At 45.8% G+C, this 10,697-nt stretch overlaps 1 protein-coding gene across 1 annotated transcript; it reads left to right on the top strand.

The window, feature by feature from the left end:
- Window positions 1–5,442: 5,442 nt before the first annotated feature.
- LOC308282821 (ubiquitin carboxyl-terminal hydrolase 32-like) lies at window positions 5,443–10,080 on the top strand (the record flags this gene model as incomplete). Its single annotated transcript, XM_080723207.1, has 1 exon — window positions 5,443–10,080. One exon carries the CDS (start codon window positions 5,443–5,445, stop codon window positions 10,078–10,080), a length of 4,638 nt encoding a protein of 1,545 aa, XP_080579333.1.
- Between the last annotated feature and the right edge of the window lie 617 nt (window positions 10,081–10,697).

A 10,697-nucleotide genomic window follows, 5' to 3' on the forward strand; every position in this document is an offset into this window, starting at 1 on the left:
AAGCTACCTTTCCCAAAGGGCCATGGGAAAAGGACATAATTCATTTGCAAGTGTGGTTGCCGTGACGCGAGTGACACTTGCAAATTAATTGTCTTGGCCATATACTGTATGGAGCGTGACTGACTGCCGCGCATGAGCTGTAACAAGACATCAACACTAATAGCAAGACACACATTCAGTAAAGTATTGATAGGTAATTTAACTGAGAGTGTAAAAAGGTCTGATTGTAGCCATGCAACAGGCATTGGTTCTCAAAGTGGGGTTTCCGCCACAGGTGTTAATATAGCATCACAATCATTTTAACCACTCTAACCAATAACCATATATATTTTGTCTATTTTGAAGAAAAAAAAATGAAAATGTGTGCAAATCTTTGAATGAGACAGTTCTAGTGACGACCGCCAGGAAGAGACACGCAGCAAAGGTCGTTGGGAACGGGACTCGAAAATGCAATGCGCTAGGTGCCCGGACAAGGCCAGCGGTCTGGGTAAAGCAAACATTTTTAACTCAAATCTTTGCCTCTGGAGGTCCCTTTGCTTCTGAGGTATCATTTTGGGGGTTCTTGACATGAAAAAGATTGAGAGCCACTGCTCTTAGGATGCCGGAAACGGTGCATCTGTCAGTCAGTCTGTCCACCGCTTTGGTCTCGCACAGTATTATCTAGAAACCTGCTGGCTGGATTGCCATGGCATTTTCTGTGCACCTTCATTAACCCCAGTGGATGAACTTTACTGATTTAGATGACCCCAAGACCTTTCCTCTCCAGAATTATACCCAAACTGCAGACGAACGGTATCTTGAAATCTAATCGTCAGATTGCCATGGCACTTAATATGCTCTGTGACGATGAACACTATTTTGGTGACCCCATGACCTCTAACAACACACAAAGGCCAAAAGTTCCATTTGAACACAAGTTATTTAAAAATGTAAAAGTCAAATTGCCATGAACCTTGCTGAACACATTCATGCTCCCTGGAAGATGAACGCTCAGGTCAAAATACCAACCCTCACAATGGTCATTGCGACCGTAAGGTCGCAGTTTAGTATGAAAACCTCCACCGGCCGTCCGTCGGTCACACGTGCGGTCGACCGCACGTCACACGTGCGGTCGACGTGTGATGAGGTCACGATGAGTCATCTATGCCCAAATATAGATTTCTAGGTCAGATGGCCCATAGAGTTTGTGATGTCAAACCTAGCAACCCAATATAAACAAACCTGATGTCAGACCTGAAGTATCCTTTTATACCCATATATGGAGATACAGAGATCTCCATATATGGGCATATTAGAAAGCCCATATATGGGCATATACGGATGACATCAGGGATATCCATATATGGGCATAAAAGGGACAAGGGCTTACAGTTAAGAGATCTCCATATATGGGCATATCAGAAAGCCCATATATGTTCATATACTGATGACATCAGGAATATCCATATATGGGCATAAAAGGGACAAGGACTTACAGTTAAGAGATCTCCATATATGGGCATAAAGGGACAAGGACTGTTACAGTAGATATAGAGATGTCCATATATGGGCATAAATGAACAAGGACTGACAAACACTGAGATCTCCATATAACCTATGGGAATATAAGGGACGAGGACTGTCAGCTTGTAGACCTATTTTCTAAATATTGTTGTACATTAAAAACTTGAAATGGGTCGTTCTGCATAGTACTTGGGATTTGTTGATGTAAATGTTCACATAGAGTGTAATAATTGGTAAAACAAACTTTTGGCCTATTTGTGGAGATAAGCGACCAACGGTCGCTTATCTCCCGATTAGGGAGTCTTACTGGTCAATATCAATCAAGATACAGTATATATAAAACTTGCCACAAAAAGTTCGGAAATCTAACTTTGGTCGATTATATCTCCCCTTTAATAAACCCAAATGGTATTGTATTTTTATATAATTTTTATCGTTGATTTGTCACCTTTACAACGAAGTACAGCTTGTAAGCATCGGGCATTCGAGGCATGAGCTACACAGCCAAACGTGTGAGCGCCGACCAGAATCTTGCCAAAATGGCTTGCAATATACTGTTCTGCTGGCATTTACTCTCGTTTTGGGCTGTGTAAAAACTGCCAATATGTGTTGTTTTTTCTTTCCTTATTACTGTGAGAGAGTGCAATCATTCATTGCCCCAAGTAACAAAGGTGAACACCAAAAGAACAGTATTGCAGGCCTGCCAGGCCATTTTGACCATTTTTGGAGGGGCGCTACCCACACGTTTGGCTGTGTTGCTCATTCCACAAATGCCAGATCCCTACAAGCTGTACCTCATTGTAAAGGAGACAAATCAACGATAACAATTATATCAAACACAATACCATTTGGCACAATTAAAGGGGGGATATAATGGACCGAATGTTGGCAAATTTTGGGTCGGCGCTACCCACACGTTTGGCTGTGTAGCTCATGCCTTGAATGCCCGATGCTTACAAGCTGTACCTCGTTGTAAAGGTGACACATCATCGATAAAATTGATATAAAACACAATACCATTTGGGTTTATTAAAGGGGAGATATAATCGACCAAAGTTAGATTTCCGAACTTTTTGTGGCAGGTTTAAATATAGACACAGACACATTTCAGAAAGAAACCTACTGATTTTTTCCCCTCTTTTTTTTCTACTGTGGCTTTTCCGTTCCTATTTTAGGGGGAACATTCTGCAAGATCAGCTCTTCTTGGCAAAGAGATATGTTGTAGTGGGCATAAAGGAGGGGGCATAAAGACATCCATTTTCAGAGCATGTTATGATCAATCAATCAATTGTGTTTCAGCTTGGATCAATGGAACTGACGTTCCTATTTAAGCAGTGCAACAGTGAAAACCCACTTTTCAAGGTTTTAAAGAAAATGTTTTTTATTGTTAAAATATTAATGTTATATTATCTTTAAAATCATAGTGTCTTGTCAATTATTTGGGGGCCCACTTGCAGTATCCTCACAGCAGGTCTAAACGCTGCACAGTCAAATTTATCCATTTACAGCTCCGAGAGCCAAATTAACATGGAGGTTTTTTATTGTTTTACTGTGTGCATCTCACGGGGAGGTAAATGCAAGGTTCAGTGGAAGCTTAAGACGCTCTACTAGCTAACATAATGTGTGCCAATGGGAGGCAGGTTTGCTGTTAAAGTACAAATTGGTCTGTCAAGCAAGTGGGGTTTTAAGGAGGGCTGAGACAAACACAGCCTGTATGGGAGGATGTGGGGAGGGGTGAAAGATGGAGGGAGGCATGTCAAACAGCCGCTGAGGGTGTGTGAGGGCATGGACTCTTGTCAACAATGGTTTATCTAATGGAGGTGTGTGTGTGTGTGTGTGCGTGTGGGCGTGCGTGCGTGCGTGCGTGCGTGCGTGCGTGCGTGCGTGCGTGCGTACACTCGTGCTTGTATAACTTGCACTTGTATAACTGTACTTGTGAGGACCAATTGGCCCCACAAGAATGGTAGTAGAATTTGATAAATAGACATTGTGAGGACACTTTTCTCTACACACACCCACACATGGCCGTCCTATCCCAATGGGCTACGCCTACACGGGTCTGCAGCCCAGCGGCCTAACACTATTGGGAGGGGCGCACACACACCAAAATGAAAATTACTAAATTCTTTAAGGACTTATTCATTTTCAAACATTAACATCCAAGGCGCAACTGGATGATTGCAATTACGCGACATGCTGAGCGTACCACAGGTGTGATGTCTATGGAAAACATCTATTCACATTTGAACTGGAGACACCCTTTGGCAAAATGTTTAATCAGTTTTTATAGTATAGTTTGTTGATTACATTTGATGCATTAATGTTTTTTTCTTTTTGAGTTATTAAATGGGTCTTAAAAATCCATAAATTGTCACTTTACTGTCATCTGGGGACCCCCAAAATCATGTGATCCACATGGGGTTCTCGAACAACAGGTTGAGAACCACTGCCTTGGAAAACCTAGAGAACCTGGCACAGAGCCATCTACTAACTAGCACGAGTGTTCTCTGACATCTATTGATAATAAAGTGTACATGTTCGGTGGTGTCACGTAGGTGTGAGGGCCACGACCTCTAGTTAGTGTGGTTGCTATAGGCAACACACTATTGTATTCGGTCTACGATTGGCTTGTGTGTATGTATGAGTGTCCGTATGAGCATGGAATTTATGGACAGAACGGCCCATACAAGGAGATATGCACATGTCGTATTTGATACCATGCAGGTGTGATTTTTTGCCAGCAAAGTGAACCTACTTTTTGTAAACTTTTTGCTGAAATGTAAAAGAGAAGCTTTGGTCAGTCAGAATTCAGTTCCCAGTGTATTCCTCATGACTTGCGTCCCAGAATTGCACCTTTCTATTTACAATAATTTCAGTAGGAAACCCAAACATCTGAATGGATGTACAGTATTAAGGGGTGGCATTGCTCGGGGCTAGAGAAACCGTCATTAGAGCACGAAGGGTTCCAAGTTCGAAATCTGGGCTCCCCCTGAGTTAATGTCAAAGAGTCTTTAAGCAAGACTCTGAAGCCCTAGTTGCTCCCAGTGAGCAGGTTGGTGCCTTGCATGGTTTCCTCCACAATCGGTGTATGAATGTGTGTGTGAATGGGTGAATGTAATGCACATGCATCTATGTAAAGCGCCTTGGCAGTGTTGCCAGATGGGAAATGTTGAATTATCGTACCGGAGGCTCAGAATTATCGTATTTGACATGAAACTATCGTACACTGCCAAAAAAGAGAAATCACCCGCGTAAAAAAGGAATTTCACCAAAAAATGTGTCTTTAGTGTAAGAAACCACCTTCTTTGAGACTCCTGTGTGACAAAAACACATCACATATGCTGCGTGGAGGCAGGAAACTTCCTGGAGCTTACATAAATAAAAGCCTAAAACTGGTCTGGAAAGACACGACTGGTGTTTTTAATGCTTCCAAGTACAGATCTAGGGTGTGATTGACTGATTTCCTGGCTTATTTTGAGAAGCCAAAACGGGACCCAGATCAGCAGTCAGGGAATTTAGTGAATTCACACTCTTTTTGGCGATATGCCGAAATTATCGTACATTTGGGCATTTTTGGAATTGTTGATCGTACATCTTACAGAGGGTCAAATTATCGTACAAATTCGATAATTATCGTACATCTGGCAACACTGCGCCTTGGATAAAAAGCACTATATAAATGTGCCATTTACCATTTATGGAGTTCCACACAATACTGTGACATCAGCACTGTGACATCAGTCCATCAGTCATCTCAATATTTGGGCATAAAACCGAGATAGATACACAGGTACACAGACAAGACAGAACTTTCTGCCAGCAGCTGCATTCACACTTCGACAAGAACGGCTCACACAGGTACATAGACAGGGCAGACGTTCGTCATCACCCTATCATTAAGAACGGCTTTCCTGCAATGTAATGAGGTTCCAATTGAGCATGGGGGCCCAAGGGTCAACTATAGGCTTCCTGTCATATGATGAGGCTGTCAAGAGAGTCACTGATGTGGAGCTGAAGAGGCTGAAGGATGCCTTCAAGCGAACCAGTCGCCTTTCCGAATACATGAGCCAGGAGTTTTTCTATAATGAAGTGCTGGGACCCGGAGTTCCAACCAAAGTTGCAGAGATGATTTACACATCATTTGGAGGCTCACCCAAAGGCCTGCGCTGCAACAACCTGATTGTTGGTCTGGTGCTGCTGACCAGAGGGAGAGAGGAAGAGAAGGCCAAATATCTCTTCAGCCTGTTTGCCAGCGAACCAGGTGGCTATACAACTAGGGAGATCATGGAAGAAGTTCTCAATGATTTGGATGGGGACGTCCTGCCCTCATTTAGGAAGTTCTTCACGGCGAAGGAGAAGGTGAACTATGAGCGGTTCAGGAACTGGCTCCTGCAAAACAAGGAGGCCTTCACTTTCTCCAGATGGCTTCTGTCAGGAGGTGTATGCGTCACCCTGACCGATGATAACAACACACCTACATTCTACCAGACCCTTGCAGGTGTCACACACTTGAAGGAGTTGGATATAATTGATTTGGAAAGGCGCTACTGGCAACTGACAGCCCAGTCAAGGACTGGTCGCTTTGACTTGGAGACCTTCATTCCACTTGTCTCTCCTCCCATCCATGCCTCAATGACTGAAGGTTTGTTTCATGCCTTTGATGAGAATCAGGACAATCACATTGACCTGAAAGAGATCACTTGTGGTCTGCATGCTTGCTGCAGGGGAACCATCGCTGAAAGGCAGAAATTTTGTTTCAAAGTGTTTGATGTGGACAGAGACGGGGTTTTGTCTCGGGATGAGCTCTGCAAGATGGTTGTGGCACTACTGGAGGTATGGAAAGACAATCGAACTGACATGCTACCTGAATTGCACAGCAGTGTGTGGGACATAGTTGAAGGTATTCTGAAGATGCATGACACCACCAAGTTGGGTTACCTGACCCTTGAGGGCTACCAGATCTGGAGTGTGCAGAGCACTCTGGCTAATGAGTTCCTCAACCTACTCGTCCAGGTTTGCCACATAGTCCTGGGGTTGAGGCCTGCGACCCCTGAGGAGGAGGGACAGATAATCAGAGGGTGGTTGGAGAGAGAGAACAGACATGGGTTCCAGCTAGGCCATGAATGGTTCCTTATCTCTATACGCTGGTGGCAAAAGTGGAAGGACTTTGTTAAATATGGGAACAAGAGCATTGTGGTGGACCCGCCGTTCATTCTGAGCTCTCTGCGGAGCCCCATGGCCATGGCCAGCGTAGAGAAGGTTCATCCAGGGCTGGATTACCTTGACATGTGCAGCCCCTCTGAATGGTCCCCAGACACCATGTCCAGTGCTTTTGGGACAACCGAGATGGCTCTGAGCCCCCACAAAGTAACGGAGAGTTGGCGTTTATCTGAGGCCAACAGTCACCTGCCCTCCTATCACATAGCACAGAGACCTGGGGCCATCGACAACCGGCCTCTGGTGAAAGCTGGCCATATGAAGGTCCCCAGTCCCACTCTGACCAAGGAGGGTGGGAGGCTGAAGCAATACTTACAGAAAGGACGAGACTTTGAGATTGTCCCAAAATCTTTGTGGAAGGCACTGTATGACTGGTATGGTGCCAACCTTGAACTGCCACGAACTGTGATTCAGCAGAGTAAGACAGGTCAAATGGAGGTGGAGCTCTACCCACACTACGTGCAGTTCCTGCGGCAGCAGGCCATGCAATTACCCGAATACGGTTATATGCTTTACTCTAGTACCACTCTGAGGCGGGTCCCCACCTGTTCAGGCTGTTTCAGCCGTGTGGCCACCATAAAGCAAATCCATCTTTTCCTGTCCCAGAGACTCCACATCATAAAGGAGGACATGCGACTGTGGCTGTGCAAGGGTGAGTACAACCTCACCCTCCTGGATGATGAAGACCACACACTGGAGAGTCTGGGGATCCAGGATGAACAGTCTTTATTTATTGAGGTCAGGAACAAAGACATGAGCTGGCCAGAAGAGATGTCCTTCATTGCCAACAGCAGTAAGATGGACAGACACAAAGCCCACACAGAGAAAGGAGCCACAGGCCTTAGTAACCTTGGTAACACCTGCTTTATGAACTCAAGTATCCAGTGTTTGAGCAACACCATGCCTCTCACTGACTACTTCATCTCAGGTAGACACCTGTATGAGCTCAACAGAACCAATCCCATTGGGATGCGAGGTCACATGGCCAAGTGTTACGGTGACCTGGTGATGGAGTTGTGGAGTGGGACGCAAAAAAGTGTAGCTCCACTCAAACTTAAGCAGATGATAGCAAAGTATGAACCACGGTTCAATGGTTTCCAGGAGCATGATTCCCAGGAGCTTCTGGCCTTCCTCCTGGATGGTCTGCATGAAGACCTGAACCGTGGCCATGACAAACCATACATAGAGCTGAAGGACAGCGATGGCAGACCTGACAGCTCTGTCGCCTCCGAGGCGTGGGAGAACCACCTGCATAGGAACCGTTCCATTGTGGTGGACCTATTCCATGGACAGCTCAGATCTCAGGTGAAGTGTAAGACGTGTGGTCACATCAGTGCCCGCTTTGACCCCTTTAGTGTCCTGTCCCTACCTCTGCCCATGGACAGATCCATGCACCTGGAGATCACTGTCATTAAGCTAGATGGCTCCACCCCAGTAAGATATGGCCTGAGGTTGAACATGGATGAGAAGTATAAAGGTCTGAAGAAACAGCTGAGTGAACTCTGCTGCCTGAATCCAGATCAGATCCTGCTGGCTGAGATCTACAACTCCAAAATCAAGAGCTTACCCCAGGACAACCATAAAGTGCGTCTCTGCTTTCTCTGTGCATTTGAGATCCCTGTGACTGGCTCATCTAACTCACTCACCTCACCTACAGTGATAGATATCAGCCCGATATGTAACGGCATCACAGGTAATAATGGTGACATTGGTACCAAACCTGTCCTCAGCCCCAATGATGTGCCTAGCACTGAGGTGTCCTGTAGCCCGGACATGCCTCTGGCTAATGACATACCAAATGGACACATCACACTGGTCCTGGAGAGCCCCTTCATCGGTTACATTATTGCCATGCACAGGAAGATTATGCAGGTGGAACTTTACTTCCTGTCATCACAGAAGAATCATCTCAGTCTCTTCGGAATACCACTGATTATCCCCTGCACCATGCACACCAGTAAGAAAGACCTCTATGATGCTGTATGGATCCAGGTGTCCAGACTAGTCAGCCCTCTACCACCACAGGAGGCCGGCAACCACACCCAGGACTGTTTTGATAGTAAGGGCATCCAATACCCCTTCACACTACGAGTGGTAGGCAAGAATGGCATCTCATGTGCCTGGTGTCCCTGGTACAAGTTCTGTCGAGGCTGTGCTATAGAGTGCACTGCGGACAGAGCCTCTGTGAGAAACGCCTACATCGCTGTGGACTGGGACCCCACTGCACTGCACCTCCGCTACCAGACCTCTCAGGAGAGGATCGCGGAGAAACACTGCAGTGTGCAGGAGTCTCGACGGGCGCATGCTGAGCCCATCAGTCTGGACAGCTGTCTGAAGTCATTCACCAACGAGGAGGAACTGGGCGAGGATGAGCTCTACTGCTGCTCCAAATGTAAGACCCATCGACTGGCCACCAAGAAGCTGGACCTCTGGAGGCTCCCTCCCATCCTGATAGTCCACCTGAAGCGCTTCCAATTTGTAAATGATCGCTGGATGAAATCTGTGAAGATCGTCAAGTTTCCCCATGAGGGTTTTGACCCCACCGCCTTCTTGGCTCCCAGGGATCTGGGGCAATTCTATTGCCACTCCCACAGCGAGAGGGAGGAGTTACCGAGTGTCGGGGAAGACGACATGTCATCCATCTCTACCCTAGCTGACCTCAACAACGTTCCCAAACCCACACCATCCTCAAGTACAAAGTTGGCCCCTTCGTGTAGTCGGAACAGCAGCCCTTCAAGCAGGTCTTCCAAAAGCTGCACAGGGGGCCGCTTTTGGAAGCTGAACAGCAGACACCGCCTCTCCAACAGCAAGAACCTGGACAGCAGTGCCAAGGAGGGGGGCACAAAACCAGAGTACGAAGGCACAACAAAGGCAGACATGGAGGGGAATGCAGCACTGCCTTTGAGGTCGCCTCTCCCTGGCTTCAGGGATACCAGCCCTGATGAGTCATTGATGGCATCCAGTAGCCACTATGATGTGATACTAACTAATGAAGGCAGTGTGGAAAGCTGTCAGAGCAACGGGCAGACCTCAGACTGCAGCACAGAGAGCAGCATGGATCCTGACCAGACCATGTACGATCTCTATGCAATCTCTTGTCATTCAGGAGTCATGGGAGGAGGTCACTATGTGACCTATGCAAAGAACCCCAATGACAAATGGTACTATTACAATGACAGCAGCTGTAAGGAGGTGCACCCGGAGGAGATTGACACCGACTCTGCCTATATCCTCTTCTACAAGCAGCAAGGGGTCGACTACTCCCAGTTCCTGCCAAATACAGATGGCAAGAAGATGGTCGACATCAGCAGCATGGATGAAGACTCGGGCCTCTTCAAATCTTTCTGTGTCCTCCAGTAATCACACTTTCTCTTCCATTAGCCAACGCTGAAAAGGCGCTGGTCCAGGGTCAGACTTCTCCCCACTTCTTAGTCTATGCTAAAAACACTTTATGGTGTATTTGTCCACAGCTAATATTGCAAAACACTGCACCTATCATTGCAAGATTTCTTATTTTCACTCCCAGTTGGCCAAAGTTCCTCCATGTATTTTCAATAATGTTTTATGTTTTTTGAAACATTTTACTTTGATTTTATAATGGAAGTGAAATGGGGCCTGAATCGGGCTAAAACCTTGACCAAATTTGGAGACCCACATCATAGATTATTAGCTATATTAGTTAGATAGTCCACAAAGTTTTTTTTGATAAATAATCATTCTACTAATCAATTTGCCAAGAAAACAATCTACATTAGCGGAACAATCTCCACCAAAAACAAACTAAATTGGTGCACTTTGAGCCCACAGAAGTAAAACTTTGAATATTGGCCAACATCGGTATGGTCAAACTCTTGAACTAATGTTGCTTTGTTCTTGTTCTTTTATCATAAACACTGTCTGTCTGTCTGTCTGTCTGTCTGTCTGTCTGTCTGTCTGTCTGTCTGTCTGTCTGTCTGTCTGTCTGAATGAAAGGAAGG

The sequence above is a fragment of the Nannobrachium achirus genome, assembly GCF_963921795.1.
Source record: "Nannobrachium achirus genome assembly, chromosome: 4".
Lineage (NCBI taxonomy): Eukaryota > Metazoa > Chordata > Actinopteri > Myctophiformes > Myctophidae > Nannobrachium > Nannobrachium achirus.